The following is a 17,988-nucleotide window of genomic DNA, read 5'->3' as shown; positions in this document are numbered from 1 at the left end:
AAGTAAATATCTATAAATAAGAGATGGAGAAGGGAGTTAAATGCAATAATAGTTAATTCTCTTATTCTAAAATAATATTGATTAAATCCTGCCAAGTTTTGAAAAAATTTTGTACAGATCCTCTAACTGAAAATTTGATTTTTTCCAATTTCAAATAATATAAAACATCAGTTTCCCACTGACTTATAAGAGGAGAATTAGGATTCTTCCAATTTAACAAAATAAGTCTGCGTGCCAATAGTGTAGTGAATGCAATCACCGTTTGTTTGTCCTTCTCCAATTCAAGTCCATCTGGAAGGACACCAAACACAGCTGTTAGTGGGTTAGGAGGGATTGTGATACTAAGGCTGTCTGAGAGGCACTTAAAAATTTTTGTCCAAAATGATGTTAGTTTGGTGCAGGCCCAGAACATGTGACCCAGTGAGGCAGGAGCTTGGTTGCAGCGCTCGCAGGTTGGATCCTGGCCTGGAAACATTTTGGACAGTTTTAAGCGAGACAGATGAGCTCGATATATAATTTTTAGTTGAATAATTCTATGCTTTGCGCATATAGAACTCGAGTGAATTCTCTGCTTTGCTACCTTCCACTCCTTTTCTGATATATTGATTAAGAGATCTTCTTCCCAATGTCCTCTTGGATCTTTGAAAGGTAGGGACTCTAAAAAGATTTTATATATTGCGGAAATAGTGTTTGTTTCCTCGGAATTGAGCAGTATTTTTTCCAGCATTGTGGAGGGTGCAAGGTGGGGGAAATCGGGCAATTTCTGTTTAACAAAATTTCTAATTTGAAGATAGTAAAAGAAATGTGTAGCTGGGAGGTTAAATTTTGAACGTAATTGTTCAAAAGATGTAAATATGTTGTCTATATAAAGATCTCTGAGCATTTTAATCCCAAAACTTTTCCAGGTATTAAAAACTGGATATACTTGCGAAGGTTGAAAGAGGTGGTTCCCTTGCAGAGGTGCCACTGATAAAAGATTTTCCATCTTAAAATGCTTCCTAATTTGGTTCCATATTCTGAGTGAGTAAAGCACAATTGGGTTATTAGTATATTTGCGATAACTTTCATTTATTGGAGAGCAGAGCAGGGAATATAAAGAAGTACTACAGGATTTTACTTCTATTGCAGACCAAGCCTGTGCATGTGCATTTATTTGTGTCCAGGTTTTTATGGCTTGTATGTTTGCTGCCCAGTAATAAAACTGAAAATTAGGTAAAGCCATGCCACCTTCTGCCTGAGGTCTTTGTTGGGTCGCTCTTCGGATACGTGGGTGTTTTGAGTTCCAAATGAATGAGGTTATTATTGAATCTAACTGTTTAAAAAACGATTTATTGATATATATTGAAATGTTTTGAAAATTAGATGTCGTCCCCCCTGTCACAGGAGTCCTATCTAAGAGTGGATTTAAAACACAATTAAAGTCCCCAGCCATTATAATTTTATGAGTGTTCACATTGGGAATGGATGCAAATAGATTTTGCATGAATTCCTTATCATCAACATTGGGTGCATAAACATTTATCAAAATCATTTTACTGTTATATAAGTTGCCCATGACCATCACATATCTCCCTTCAGGGTCCGACACTACCTCTGATGCTACAAATGGAACTGTTCTATGTATAAGAATTCCCACCCCTCTAGTTTTCTTTATAAAGCTAGAATGGAACATTTGGCCAGTCCAGTCTTTTTGTAATCTGAACTGATCCTTGGTTAGTAAGTGGGTCTCCTGTAAAAATACTATTTTAGCGTTTAAGCCTGTTAGGTGAGAGCATACTTTCTTTCTCTTTAATTCGTGATTCAGGCCTTTAACATTCCAGCTCACAAAGTTAACTGTCCCATCATGGAGACATTGATTCTGAGTTTTTAATGTCATTTTATAGTTTTAATTGGTAATATGGCAGTTTTAATCTTAGTTTCAAGATTCCCCAGGAGTTGTTGCATGTTAGCCTGTTGCTGCATTGATATTTATAATTATAAGGATTATAAGAATAGATTAGATATAACCTGCTCTCCTTCTCTCCCCCCTTTATCCCCCCACCCCCCCATTTTGCCTCCCCACATGAGGCTAGACCCCACTTCGCGATGTTCCAGTCCTCTGACATACGAAGAGACAGAGCACGTCCAAAACAAAACAAACCCCACCCTGCAGCGGCCTTACAGAATTAAAACAGAGATATCTTTTACAGTTAAATCCTTAATACTATCTGCCGAAAATGTTCTCATTAACAATATTTAAGCTTGAAATAATCTTCAGCGCTTTTAAGTTAAGATATTAAGATTAAAAAAAACAAAAAAAAAAACAACCCTGGGAGTGATTTTAAAAACTAGTCTAGGATAAACCTGGTAATTCATACTGTAATAGTATAATGGTAATTGTATAAATAGTAGAACAAGCATTAAACCAAGGGTATGAAGTTAAACAGTCTACTTTAAGGTATAGTAAAATAAAAAAAAAAAAGAAATAAAAAAAGAAATAAATAAAACGAATCCTACTTTAATCACTTCCACATTTTCACACTCACGTCTATAACTCTATAACTCTGATTAAAACATAAACATATAACATATAAAGTCCAGATAAAAACAAAAAAAAAAAAAAAAAAAGAAAATAAGAGATGTATAATTATAATACCAGTCTCTTTAAACATGGATCCAGCGATCAGATCATAGGTCTTTCCCGTGCCTTGATAGAATACGGCTCTTTAATTTTAATTAACTTTCAAAAAAGTGTCGGAAACAGCTTCTTTAATTCTTTTTCAGCTTCTTCTTTGCTGAAGAAAATATAATGTCCATCTTGAACTTCCACTTTCAGTTTGGCAGGATACAAGAGGCTGTATTTGATATCGGCTTCCCGTAGCATCCTTTTAATGTCGTTGTAGGATCTGCGTTTTGCAGCTGTTGATGGTGAGAAGTCGGGAAAAATACGAATAAGATTATTTTCGAATATAATCTCTTGCTTGTGTCTGAGAAGTGCCATCACATCAAGCTTACATCTTAGTCGTGCGAAGCGGACAATAAAAGACCTAGATTTAAAGGCGCTTGGTATCTTTGTGCGATAAGCCGTGGCTATCTCATTGTCGAGTTTAAAGTCATCTCCAATTATTTTAGACAGTAATTCTACTGCAAATTTCACTGGGCTTGAGCTTTCTCGTTTCTCAGGTATACCCTCAATTCTTATATTATTTCTTCTGCACCCATCCTCCAGGGCTGCAAGTCTGTCTCCAAGTTTTTTGTATTCCGAGTTCGCAGCTGTGGCTTTTTCATCGGCGTTAGATGCCATTTGTTCCGCTGTTTCCACTCGAGCCGTGAGTCCCTGCTTAACGTCTTCCAGCTGATCTGAAACGTCATTAATATGATCATCAAGCCTTTTCAGTTTGGAGTTAGTTTCTTCAATGTGTTCCACTAATTTCTCCAACATGCCTTTAAAGTTCACGTCGAAACGTTCAAATAGACGCGTTTCCTTATCTTTGTTATCCTTCTTGAGCTCAGTGGCCACCTTCTTAAGATCATTTGTGTTATCTTTCTTAAGCTCATTCATGGCCGTAACCATGGCAGTGGCCAGTGTAGTGTTCATCTCTTTCTGTGTAGCTATCTGTGTAGCGATCATCTCTTTCAGTTCGGACAGTTCGCTTCTGCTTTCGTGCTCCGCAAGTGAAAATGCAGCTCCTGTTACAGGCTCGCGATGAGTAGATGAGAGCACGTCCTGCAGAGCCCTTTCTAGTCTCGAATGATCCTCAGAAATCGGCGATCCCTCGCGACCTGTATCACTTGCGCCTTCGCTCCCATTTTCACTCTCGACTGGAGACGATACAATGGAGCGGGGCCCCAGGAATTCTGCGCACTCTTCTGCCTGTTCCAGGTCAGTCTCCGTGATGCCATACCTTACACTTGCACTCAGGCCGCAAGTCTGTCCGGACTTCGATGCAGCTTTAAGTTTCTTTTCCGGTTCTTTCTGACTTTTCTTCTTGTTACTCATGCTTGCATATTGTAGTGGAAGTTCCTTGGTCGGGTTAAATACAGGATACCTCTAAATAATATGAAATACGTGGGAAAATAAAGCCGCTGCTAGCGGAGCTCTGCTTCAGACGTCCATCTCCTATAAACGGACGAAACCGTTTTTCTATGGGTGTGTTGTTAGCTAGACGTTGTTTGCTGTTACGAATCATAATTGAACCCCTGACCGTAGGCACTGTGGAGTAGCTGACTGCTGGCACTGTCATTAGTCACCACTACCTCAAGTTTAAATACATACACATATATAGATAGACGCTGCATTCACTGTGTTTCCCAGTAGACACGATACGTGAGCCTTATTGCGAGTGGCAAAAGTGCCATTTAAACTAATACAGTTAGACGTGGAAACCAGGTTTTCTGATGAAAAAACAACGTTTAAAACAGTATCGTTTACATACAACAGATTTTGGCGAATCATTTAAATACAATTATTAATATCCATTTATACACTAATAATGGCAATTATTAAATAATAATTATGATTATTATTAACCATTCCTCCCATATAAGTAACATTTCGGGCACTGCTTTCACACTCCTCTCGCTCACTCAGATCTTGTAATTTGAGAGTATTCAGTCTGGCAATACTAATTCCTTACTTTGTGGAAGACAGACACAACTAAAGACATGAGCATAAAAAGATGGTTGTCAATTTCAAACTGTGTTTCCTCAATGTGCTCCTTGAGAAAAAACATCATCAAGTTTGAGACATGTTAACAGCTAACAACAATCTACATAGTGACTAAATATGTTTAGCCAAAATGTTGTTTGGAGGCTCACTTGAGCACATAAATGCATAGCTTTGCTAGCTTAGCTAAAGTAAAGATTATAAAATGGGATTTTCTAACGGTCAAATATAACCAAAACAATTGTTCAGCCTTACGTATGAAATGTAATCCCCCGGAATCTGGTTTGGAGCGTACAGCGGTTTGTACAATCCCAAGCAGCACATTATTCATTACTTCACTCCACAGCAGTGCCACTCACAATATGGCGACGACGTTGACGTATGATTCTGCTAGTCATGAGGCGTCTAGTTATTCTATGTCAATGTTTAAATATATCACCATGGCAACTTGTTGGCGTATACGCTTTACATCAAGTTTAGTTTACAGGTTGTGTTGTGGTGTTTGGGCGCCACTTATTGACTTTGGGAACCCGCTGGGTTTGACTGTTGGGCGCGGTGCGAGTGCGCTTTTGGCACGGGTTGCGTCTGCCGTCCGTGTATATATATATATATATATATATATATATATATATATATATATACACACACACACCCACACAACCTTCGTAAACATTCCTAAACGAAGGTTTTATATGTGGTGGTGTGCACGTTCGGGCGGTGGTTGTATTGTGACCTGAAGTTTAGTTTACAGGTTGTGTTGTGTTGTTTGGGCGCTACCTACTGAGTCTGGGAAGCCGCTGGGTTTGACTCTGGGGCACTGAGTCGCAGTGCGCGTGCGCTTCGATGCATCCGTCGTCCTGCGTCCATGTATATATACAACTGTCGTTTAGTAATATAGATATTCAAACTTCCGTGTATATATACAACTGTCATTTAGTAATATAGATATTCAAACTTCCGTGTATATATACAACTGTCGTTTAGTAATATATTCAAACTTATCAAGAAGATACAAGGCTAAAATGCTTAACAAATTTGCACTTAAAATTGACACATCTGCCTCTTAAACTAACCAGCCTACTGTTTACTATGCAGCAAGGGCAAATTCTTAATATATTTTTCTAATTTAAAAATGTGAGCTACTGCATTAAACATAAGCTCACTCACCATCCACAATGAGCTAGAGTGTCAGTTTTATTTACATGACAAAATGAAAAGATCAGAATTCATTTTCTTTAATTTCTGCTGAAGTTCTCTCCCCTTTCTTACACTCTGCCAATTCCTCTCCCTGAACAGAACAATTCTTCAGATTCCCTTTTCTCAGTTAATTGTCCACTTTCTTTAATGTAAAAGCCTTCTGCCGTCACTGTCTCCTAAAGTCCAACTTGTTGGCTCTGTTTACAGGACGCTTGGCAGGAGGAAGACGCATGCCATTTCTCAAGTACTTCCCAAAAGGGGTACTACAACTAAATTACCATAAGGTTTAGAAAAGCAGATCAGAAAAAAATTGTTTGCAATCAAAAAATGTAAGATCACAGATAAAGTCATTTAGGATGACAATCGACAGCTCTCAATGACTAGCCAATCAACCAGAGCATCACAACTAAAAATACACAGCATACAGCATTAGAGAAACTAAACTGCAGCTGCTATCATCAAAAAAAAAATTCTCAGTAAAAAAAGTTGTGTGCTGTTGAGAGCTGGGTTTTAGAGAAGAATTCTGAGCAGACAAAAATAAATAATCAGAAGACAGATTTAGAGTGCTGCTGGATCATTCCCAGATGTGAATGCGAGTGGAATCACCAATGCATTTCTTTTTTAGGTATCGATCGAGCACACTTTTTACAAATCTTGCAAGACAGTTGTGACAACACAATATAAGCACGTCCCCCAACCTTGTAAGACATGGATTTCTTTCCAGTAGAAATGACTTTATACTTTTAAGTTGACACCAACCCACAATTTACAACTGCCACCTACACCACATTTCAAAATGCAATTAATTTTAGTCTTTGCAAGTGAAGTGACGCACGTAATGCTTGATAACGCAACTAACAAAGCAAAATTTGATAGGAACTATCTTCAATGATTATCAAAGACTTTAATTAGTTGTTGCAGCCCTACATCACTGATGTGCATTTGTCCACAGCTCTGTTCCTAAGTCTGTAGAGGACTGCTTCCTTATTCATATTTCACTGTATACAATAACTAAACAGGATTCTCAGAGATAACAGCGTGCAACCTGACAAAGGTAAGCGAATTCAATATTAAAAGTTAACTGCACACACTGCCTCTCTGGCAAATTTACTTTTTGCTCTTAAAATGACTTTTGGTGGATGTCATGTTCTTTTAGGATACTGGGTTAATGTTGCATGAACAATTACTGCCAAAGTTGTATCAGATTTAATTGTTTTCAGAAACACAGAATGAGTGTAAAACGTCAGAGGTAGACCAGCATGGTTAACTACTTTGTACTGGAGAGCATCTACAAACTGTTTGACGACATGTTTACACTACTACTCACCTATTATGTTGCTGGGATGCAGGTGTGGTAGTGCTTGGGAGCTCCTCATTATGATTCAGGCTGTTTAACGTAGCATGCTGATTGGCTGTGGTTAGGAGAGATGAGGAGCCAGACACAGAATCCGGGAGTGAAGCCATACTTGATACAACAGGGGATTCCACCGGCTTTACTGCAGGACCAGCTGCAGCTGGAAAAAGCAGCACATAACATAAGAGATATGCTAGTAATTTCAGATTATTGCTTCATACATTAACTAGAACAAGCATGACAACACTAGAAAGCTGAAAATTCATGTTTTCAATCTAGTTTTTAAAAAGCTGTAATAAAATTTACAACTTCTAGTCAAAGAAAAAAGTGGATATTTAAATAACGTAAGGAGAAACCGTACTTGACTTGTAGCTTGAATTGACTGCCAGTGTTCCAGTCAGGGATTAAATGAGCATATTATAAAAAACATATTTAGCTGCTTATTAGCCCTGCCAATACCTGTCCCAGGAAATTTACAATGAAAAATACTCACACTTGATCAAAGTCCAATTAATTTCACATAAGGTCCATGACCCATTTGTCCATTCCAGACAAGCAAAAAATTGCCAAGTGCTGCCAATCATCCAATAACTACCTTAACTCTTAGGTTAGCAATGACTTAATTGAGAATAGTTAAAATAGTGTGTTACTGAAAGTATTTTCCTAATTTCTGAAACTTCTGAAGTTTCTGAACAGTTGGAAAAGAGAATGGAATGTTCAATATATACTGTAGATACACTTAATTGTATCTTACCTGTTCTATCATGTATATTTTATCTAAAGAAAAAAGTGAACAGATGACATTGCCTTAGATTTCACAAGGGCTTTAGTTTGAGGCTGCCAGGTGCATTAACACCAGGCAATCCTTGATCACTTAAATATTTGAAATATTTCTCTACTTTTTCCAAGTCTAGCTTTTGATCTGACAGCAACTTAGAACTTCTAGCAGCCATCAACCTGTATTAATAACTTGATCTTAATAAAGTACACATGAAATGATTCTTCATTTGCAGATCCTTTGTCCACCAAACAGATTGGTGATATTCTATGCTAACTTTTCAAACATAGTAGCCAAAACCATAGTGACTTTGAAACAAGCTTCAACAAGATGATGCTCTCAAATAAGCTTTGGTGTTTCAAAAGCAAGACACAGCCAAGAAATCAGCACATTTCAACTATCCTGACACAAAGCATATGAAAGAAATGTCACCTTAGCAAATGTTGCACATCCTGCTAGCCTATCACTCAACAACCTCTACTGGCACTATCAAGTCTTATTTTAGACTAGAGGTACAATTACGAAATGCTCAAACTACCAAAAGATGTCTAACTCAAGGCAGATAAAGCAAAACCAAAAGGGAGGTTGTGACATCCCGTGCACTGGTACCTCTGCACACACTTGGGTTCTGGGCTTCTGTAACATAACCGAACAGATCAGTATTGTATTTAGGGGAAACAGAACCAAAAATATTCAAAAGAAAAGAAATCTTTATTAAAGACACAGTAAGAAAACAAAAACTTGACACTAATCCATATTACTAACCGAGAATGCTAAACCGGATGATGGACGCAGGCACATCCGGCAATGGGCCGTAGCTGCAAAAAGACGTACTGCGCAGGCGCAAAAAGAGTCCGCGAGAGTCGGCTGAGGAGCCGAGAAAGGCGGACAAAAGAGGGCGAGAGAGGCGCAGGCGCAAAAAGAGTCTGCGAGAGTCGGAGAAAGGCGGACAAAAGAGGGCGACAAAGGTGGATGAGGGGCCGCGAGAGGCGGACGAGACCACAGAAAAAAGGAGTGAGCACATACAAAAAGTAGTCACAAAAATGAGGCGCAACAAGCACCGAAAAAAGGAAAAGGCACATAAAGTAGTCAAACGCGGGCAAAGCACGAAACACATTGCACACGAAACTAAACACACCAAAAAAAAAGAACAGACGAGCGCACAACAGCAAGGCACGACCACACCCCCCCCCCCCCCCCACCCTACAGGCACTGGACGGGACGGGATGGGACACACACCAAGAGGGGGATTCAACAAGCCCATGGAAGACAAAAAAAAAGAACACAAAACCACCCCACAGACCCTACAAGCAAGGGATGGGGCACACACAAAGAGGGGGATTCAAACAAGACACAGGAACACAAAAAGAAAGAAGACGCTCGCGCAACAACAATCCCCCCCACACATCCATAAGAAGTGACACCCAAAGCCACATATTCTAAAGTGAACGTCAACACCTTCACACTAGGCAGCACAGGTGTCGGCATAGGTGTCAGCATAGGTGGATGTCCTTTCAATAAAGCACTATTAACCGTTCAACTGCAGAAAAGGATACATATTAACAGTGAGTGCGATCCTCCTTATTACTTATCCATATTTCGCATGCTGAGAAAGAAACAAGTCATGAATACACGGTCACGGGTACAAAACGATCCGCGTGTCAAAGTGCTGCATCGAAAGAAGCACGATTTCAAACCGAAAGAGCTCGCGTATCAGACATACAAAAAAGGGAGCGAAGAGACAGAATAAATGAACGGAGATGTGTACAACGCGCAAATGAACTGACAGAAAAAAAAAAAGCAAGACGCGAAAAGCACAAAGCTCAAATGACCGACATACAAAAACGGACAAGGCTCGATACAAACAATGCACGGCGTAGACTGAAACGGACTTTGCACAAAGCGGAGGCGAAGAAAAAAAAAGAAAAAATAGCACGTCACAAATAATGGACATGCAACAAAAAGGCAATCAAACGCAAAAAGCAAAACATGCCCGTCGCGGACATCAACGCCACACACCTGTTAAACACTTACGCCAAATGGCTGAAAACGCCTTCAATAAGGAATCCACTATTGAGTAAAATTCATTGGGATTAATGAATGTCATTTGCAATCATTGTCATTCACTTAACTTCACAGAAGAAACAACTGGCAATACAAATAATGAATTTACACGTTGTTGTCAAAAAGGTCAGATTAGACTGCCTCCTTTACATTCATATCCTGAATATCTAAAGAAGCTTCTAACTAACGATGTGCCTGAAAGTAAAAACTTTATGAACTGCATTAGATCCTACAATAGTTCATTTGCTTTTGCATCTACCGGAGTACATATCAGGCCACCAAAAGGCAATGGCCCATACTGCTTTCGCATATGTGGACAAATATTGCATCGCATTGGAACAGTGCACCCTGAAACAAATCAACAACGCAAATATGCACAAATCTACATCCTAGATATCAACGCATGAACCTTCCTGAAAACAAACAATGCACGGAGCCTATAATGAGAAACGTCACTCATGTCATAAACAATCACCCATTAGCTAAGTCTATAAAAATGCTACATGAAGTTGAAAAGGAGGCAAATACAAAAGCAAATGCAGAAGGTATAGCGGCAACTACAATTGCTTTGGTCTTGATAAAGGACAAAGAACAAGATCCAAGACGATACAATCTGCCCGTCGTTAATGAAGTGGCAATTGTCTTTCAAAGTAAAGATGGTGAGCCTCCATGTCACAGAGATAAGAACAAGATCTAAGACGATACAATCTGCCCGTCGTTAATTAAGTGGCAATTGTCTTTCAAAGTAAAGATGGTGAGCCTCCATTTCACAGAGATATTGTTCTACATTTACGTCCTGATAAAAACAACACACCTACATTCCAACGCATAGACATTTGCTTTCAGCTTCTTAATACTTTAACATACCCCATATTATTTCCAACTGGACAGGAAGGATGGAGTGCTACAATTTCAAGAATTAAAAAACAGCAGGCACAGAGACGATCACATGTATCCATGAAAGAATAATTCTCCTACAGACTCTCAGTAAGGGACGACTTTAATCCATTACTCAATGCAGGAAAGCTGACTCAACAATACATTGTTGACGTTTATGTTCGAGCGGAATCAAATGATCTGCAGTGGATAAAAAACAACCAGCCTTCACTTAGAGCCGATAAATACAAATCGCTGCTGGACTACATTAATCGGGATGCTGACGTCATGGAGCACATTCCAATAAAACATTAATATATGCCAAACACTCTATTTGTTATTTCTATGCGCATCATCCAAAGCTGCACACTATTCTATATCTAATTCATACATCTCACTCTTTGTCATGTCCCAACGCCAGGGGTTGGCGAGCGAAGCGAGCAGGGGACAGAGCCCCCTAGTTGAACATATACAACAAAGGTGGGTCTATACAGTACTTACATGGCTCAAAAATAAAAGTGATTTAAAAAGATACAACAACACGTAAGGCAACTTTTCTTCTTCCAGGACAAAATCAATAGGACAGAAAAACAGTCATCAAAATCAAAGTGGATAAAATGGCACAAACACAAAACAAAGCGGTGGGGTTAGTAACTATACAAAGGAATGCTCAAAAGAACCACTATTACAATCATTCAGCTACCTTCTCTCTCCAACATTAGATAGTAAAAAGACGACCCCTGCTGGGTACTTCTCAGTTTTATCTGCTAAGCTGAACTACCTGGCCAATCGTTAACTCTGACCTGACACAAACCTGTCAGTGATGCCGCTTGTGACCTTCCACCTCCTATAGCCTAGAGCTAGGCAGAAGCTTCCCTATATTTCAAGGGTGGCTGCTAGCACAAACACTCCCACATGCATGCACCTCCAACTTCAGGCAGCTTTCTGTAGTTGCTTTCATTTTTTTCCCCTCTTCCCTGGGAGTCTTTTTTTTTATTTATATAAAATCACACGGCTAATCTGCATGCCTGGCTTACATGCCAAAGTAACATCCCGGAGCTCATGTATTAATGCGAATGACGGGCCTCCTCACCCACGTCAAAACTGCCAACGTTTTCACCTGTGGCATGCCGCAATACTACCACCACAGCAGTTTGTTCCGAAAGCCTTCTCACCTTCCCTGCAGGTAAGTGCTCTAAAAATCAAATAACCTATACAAAGAGCAAACTGCTTTAGTTAGTTATTAGTCTCCCAAAGTCCTGTGATATAGCCTATCACAGAGGTGCAACAGTCTAGAGAGTGCATTCTCTGTTCTGAGTTACTGTAGTGATCCAAACTCCCTAAAACTGAAGGTTATAGTGCCAAGCACTGTGCAAACAGCAGCCTTTTAACAAAAGCTTTGTATTTCTCACTTTTTTTTCATTTTTCTGAACTTATTTACTAATTATTTAAAGAGCTTCTATAAAACGCCAAATTTCCACCTGCAGAGAAATAAAGTTCTGTCTAATAGTGAAATAATGATCACCTTATGACAACAAGTAACCAAAAAACATTTTAAAATGTAAATAAAATAAATATCTGAATGATTATGCTCAGAGAGAACAAAAACATTTCTCTCTTTACATATTTTCAACAGGAATTTGTAAAATACTTTTGGTTGTCTTTTTTAAATGCCAATAACTTCATAGTTTACATATCTATATATTATCTGCATTTTTGTAGCTGCTACAAAATCCCAACACATTTATTACTATACCAGCTCCGTACTCTTATTCAAGACTAACTCAAAATTTTTAAAGCATACAATTAAAAACAAGTAAAATGTACCAGCTATTTTGAAAATTAAGAGATATTAAAGTATTTCTTAACAACAGATAGGATAAGACCATCCATCCATCTTCTAAACCTACTTTATCCTGAGCAGATTTCAGAAGGAGCTGGATCCCATCCCAGCATGCAAGGGGCACAAGACAGGATAAATCTATTGTGACTGCTTATACTAAAGTGTTCATGCATCATCTCGTATTGCTCAACTGGAAGAATCATAATTGACTCAACTGGAAATTTCTAATGCAAAACTAGGAAAAAAAATGTGTTTTGTATATTTTAGTCTTTAGGGCATTTGTAAGAATTAATGACTTCATTCACTTCATAGAATAAAATTTCGTGTTGTGGAATCAGGCACCCCACTAATGGGAGAAGGGAATGATTACCTCCTTCCAAAAAAATGCCTCTATTTTAACAAAACACAAAGACAACCATTTTCTATTTTTCACAACATGCACTCATTTTCTGTACTAACAAGGGGGCTTCGCTCGCCTACCCCCGGCGTTTTGAACCCGTGCCCGCTGGTCAGCTACGTGTGAGGATGACGCACGTTTAATACGGAGCGTTCGCCCGTGTCACTCTGGGGCCCTCCACTGTTAATACGGAGCTCCGTCCGCACTATTATGCGGTGCATTGTGGACTACTGTGGACCCCGTAGTGTTTCCCGTTTCAGTTTGTATCTCGGTCAGTCGAGCTTTTGTTTTTGAAGCTTTTGAATTCCGGTCTTCATTATCTGTAACCTGCTGTCCATGTGTTTGGCCCCCTTGTTTAACCTGTTTATGACGTTTTACTTTGCTCTACTCTGTCTTTCATTTCTGATCTCGCTTTATTCTGCTTTTGTTTCAATGACACCTGGTCCGTGGTGAATATATTTTCCCTTTTTCGAGTAAAAACTTTCATTTGTTTGCGATACTGTGATGTTTGTCGTACTCTTAATAATGCATTACTGTAATGTGATTCACCTATGCTGTATAGTTTGGACGTGTGAGGATGACGTATATTTAATACGGAGTGTTCGCCCGTGTCACTCTGGGTCTCCCCACTGCTACTACGAAGCTCTTTCCGAACTATTATGCGGTGCATTGTGGAGCACTGCGGAGTCTGTAGTGTTTCCCGTTTCACTTCATATCTCGTTTAGTCGAGCTCTTTCTTTTTGGAGCAGTGCTTGCCTGGTCTGCGGCATTTCAGACGCACGTTGTAGGCGCCTGCGTTCATTAATGATATCCAGGCAGGCGCGTGTTTGTATCTCAGTCACTCGAGCTGTGTCGTGTTGAATCCGTGCCTGCTTTGCCTACGCAGTTTGAGACGTTGTAGGCGTCCACGTTCATTAGATCTGTCCACGCGGGCTCGGTGTCGAAGCTGTGTTAGTTGAGCTGTTTGGTTTTGGAGTCGAGACAGTTTTGGTTCCGCAGTTTCAGATGCGTGTCCGTACCATCTCGGGTTTGATGTATGAACCTTTGTGGACTCCGTAGTGTGTCCCGTTTCACTCTGGGGCGGGGCGTTGACTCCTCTTGTTTTACTATGTCTCCTCCTGCACCTTCACCACGCATTAGTGCCACTCACAATATGGCGGCGACGCCTGCGCCTTCCTTATTATCTCGGTTTTTACCATGCTGTGTAGGCGCCTTTGCCTTTTGTACTTTACCGCGCCTTCCGACGCACGAGGTAGGTGCCTGCACCTTCCGGGTCCGCCTCCGCTGTGTGGTGTGGACGTTTAACTGTCGTTGTTTCTGCCTTTATATTCTGTATCTCGGTGTGCATGTGTTTCGTGCCTAGGTTTTTTTGAAGCTGTTGCATTCCAGTTTTCATCATCTGTAACCCGCTCTCCATGTGTTCGTCCCCATTCTTTAATCCCTGTATAAAGTTTTACTTTGTTTCCTACTCTGTGTTTTATTTCTGACCTCGCTTTATCCTGCTTGCGGCATGTCCGACGGTTCGTAGTCTCTCTCGTTTTACTCTGGGGAGGGGGGCTTTGTTCTGTAACCTGCTCTCCATGTGTTTGTCCGTTTTTTAATCTCTTTATGACGTTTTACTTTGTTTCCTACTCTGACAGTTCGTAGTCTCTCCCGTTTTGGGGGGGGGGGGGTGACGGGAGGAGGGGCTTTGTGTGGCGCCTGCGCACGTGTGTAGTCTCTCCCGTTTCACTCTGGGGGGGTGGGGCTTTGTGTGGCACTTGCACACTATGTCTTTTGCATCCACGGGCAGGTCCGTGTCCATATCCGGTTTACCATTCTCGTTTAGTAATATGGATTTCAACAGCACTAAGGTTAGAAAGCAAGCATAATTTGGTAATAAAAGAATAGGAATAAAGGCCGCACCCTTAGCTGCTTCAAAACAGCTATCTTAGGTAGATGGCACCATTCACACACAATCATGAATGCTTTTTACAAAAGGCTAATGCAGACAACAAATCAAAAATAACACCAAACAAAAAACAAACATGTAAGGTTACAAATTAAATATTCTTATAAACTATTACTATCCAAATTGGAAGTCTTACTAAACTATCAGAATGAAGTACTACTGCACGAGGTGACTTTGCCTGAATGGAGTGCACTAGTAGGGCTTAAAACAGGAATACTGCAGAAAATGCTTATCACAAAGGTCACAGTAAAACATTTAAATGCAGATTATGCTTGCAGCCATTGTGATATTTTTACTAGGGCTGGGCAATATACAGAATTTGATTTAATATTTAAGAAAATACTGAAAAACCAGTATCACAATGTAGAAAGTAAGAGCTGAACATCTTCTGAATATTAAACAATATCCATAAAATCTACATCACTCCAAGTATGACTATATCAACTTTACCCACACTGCCAAGTACCTAATGTAAACTGGGCATATACTGTATAACAGATTTAATCACATGGTTTTAATCAGTAAAGTTTTGTTAATCAGGGAAGTATGTAATCAACTGCAAATGATACTCTCCATAAGTACAAGCCTAATCTAACCATCAAACTCTTATCAAACTCACAAAGCTACATCACTGGGGATATTGTAAACTGCAGAAGTAGAACTAGTTTCTATACAGTGAACATTACAAAAAAAACAAACACTAAAGATGACTAGGGGTGTAAAAATAAAAATCAATACACCTGAGTATCGCAATTATGTTTTGGGATAGTTTTTGAGAATCAATACACTATAAATTTTTAATTACTAGTTTACATGCAAAGAAAGATTCAAGACACAGTGGGGTTCATTTTGTTATATTTAAACCCATTAACACTAAATAGAAGTGTTGTAAACTATCTTCAACTAACAATGTAAACTGAGAAAGGAGGCAGCGTAAAGGACACACCACTGACAAATGTAGGCTTTCAATACACGTCTGTGCAGATTCTGTGGGCAACACAGATCGGGTAGTAAAAAACCTTGACTAGTAACGTTACCAACGATGGCTGAAATCAGAGGACCTAGACCAGCTGCTGCGTTGCACAGAGGGGAAGTGCAAGCTCACTTTAGCTTCCATTAAAAAGAAGGTACAATGGAAATCAACAGCTGCCATGCTGTCTGCAAACTTTAAAGGAGCAACAAATGGCAAAGAAGAAATGGGTTGATCCGTCTCAAATCACTTTGGAAGAAATTCACACACCAAACTGTGAAAATGATTCAGTCAATACTTTTTAATTTGCAAAGATATACGTCCAATCAGTTTTATAGAGAATGATGGCTCAGTTACAAAATAGCAAAACATTTCCTGTTTTCTCCAACCCAGAGGACTTCCTGAACCGCACTGAGAAGTGTCTGGAAAGCATGTTGACCAATCCATCTTCCACCACAAAAACCTTGACATTAAAAAATTAATCACTGACATACAAACTGTAATAAAATGTGCAATCCATGTGAAGGATTTTGAATGATCACCATTTGTATATATAATTTGTTTACATTTGTTTAATATTTTGTTTAGGAATCCTGCAAGCACTTTTAACTTTCACTGATATAGTCAGAAGTAATTCCTTTGTTCAGACTGCAGAAATAACACTTATGATGTTGAATGCTATGGAGACTATGCATTTTCTTTAACTACTTGAGAAATTAAAAACTGACATATATACATATATATACACATACATATACACATATATATATACATATACATACATATATACATACATATACATATATATATACATACATATACATATATATATACATACATATACATATATATACACATACATATACATATATATACATATATATACATACATATACATATATATACATACATATACATATACATATATATCTATAATAATAAAAGGCAAAGGCCTCACTGACTGACTGACTGACTCACTGACTCACTCATCACTAATTCTCCAACTTCCCGTGTAGGTGGAAGGCTGAAATTTGGCAGGCTCATTCCTTACAGCTTACTTACAAAAGTTAGGCAGGTTTCATTTTGAAATTCAAAGCGTAATGGTCATAACTGGAACATATTTTTTGTCCATACACTGTAATGGAGGAGGCGGAGTCACGTATCGCGTCATCACGCCTCCTACGTAATCACGTGAACTAAAAACAAGGAAGAGATTTACAGCACGAGTCACACGCGGGAACGAAGGTAAATGACGTTAATTTTTGACTGTCTTTTAATACTGTGTAAGCATACATATTAACACATGTGCAATTAAACGTGTGCATTTACGGGGTGATTTCTCAGGCTTAAAAGCTCACCTTTTATCAAACGCGGGAACAAAGGTGACTGACATTGTTCACTGTCTTTTAATACTGTGTAACCATACATATTAACACGTGCAATTAAACGTGTGCATTTACGGGGTGATTTCTCAGGCTTAAAAGTTCGCCTTTTACTAAAAAGGTAAATGCAAAACTATTTTCAATCAGTTTATTGAAACGCTCCCGTTAAGGATTGCAATAACATATTCGCAAGATAAAAGAACGAAGTAGGGGGAAATGGAGGAACAGCCGGAAACAGCGAAGAGCAAAAAATTAATTAAACAATTGAGAACGGAGCGAGTGAAGCATACAAGCATGTTCATAAGGGAAACAAAGCACGGTGTAAAACGTAAGTTTAAATTAAGTTTATAGAAACGCTCCCGCTGCGGATTGCAATAACATATTCGCGAGATAAAAGTTTAATGAGAAGACACGAGGTATAAACGAACCACACGCCGTGGCGCAACGTTAAGGGCAACAGTTTCAACCATTCTATGATCTGCTTCTCGCAACTGAAAGACGGCACATGGCGGATGTTAGCCGACTTGCTGA

At 39.2% G+C, this 17,988-nt stretch overlaps 1 protein-coding gene across 6 annotated transcripts in view; it reads right to left on the bottom strand.

Annotated features, from left to right (window-relative positions):
* Positions 1 to 17,988, bottom strand: part of ubap2l (ubiquitin associated protein 2-like) — a 298,828-nt gene that overhangs the window by 95,950 nt on the left and 184,890 nt on the right. For all 6 annotated transcript variants that reach the window (XM_051923264.1, XM_051923266.1, XM_051923265.1 and 3 more), the window contains one exon: positions 7,170 to 7,356. In XM_051923264.1, coding sequence (XP_051779224.1) covers positions 7,170 to 7,356 — 187 coding nt within the window. The remainder of the gene's footprint in view (positions 1 to 7,169; positions 7,357 to 17,988) is intronic.

Source organism: Erpetoichthys calabaricus, chromosome 2 (genome assembly GCF_900747795.2).
Source record: "Erpetoichthys calabaricus chromosome 2, fErpCal1.3, whole genome shotgun sequence".
In the NCBI taxonomy this organism is placed as follows: domain Eukaryota; kingdom Metazoa; phylum Chordata; class Cladistia; order Polypteriformes; family Polypteridae; genus Erpetoichthys; species Erpetoichthys calabaricus.
Note: the sequence above shows the minus strand (reverse complement) of the source record. Positions and strands in the feature narration are given on the sequence as shown.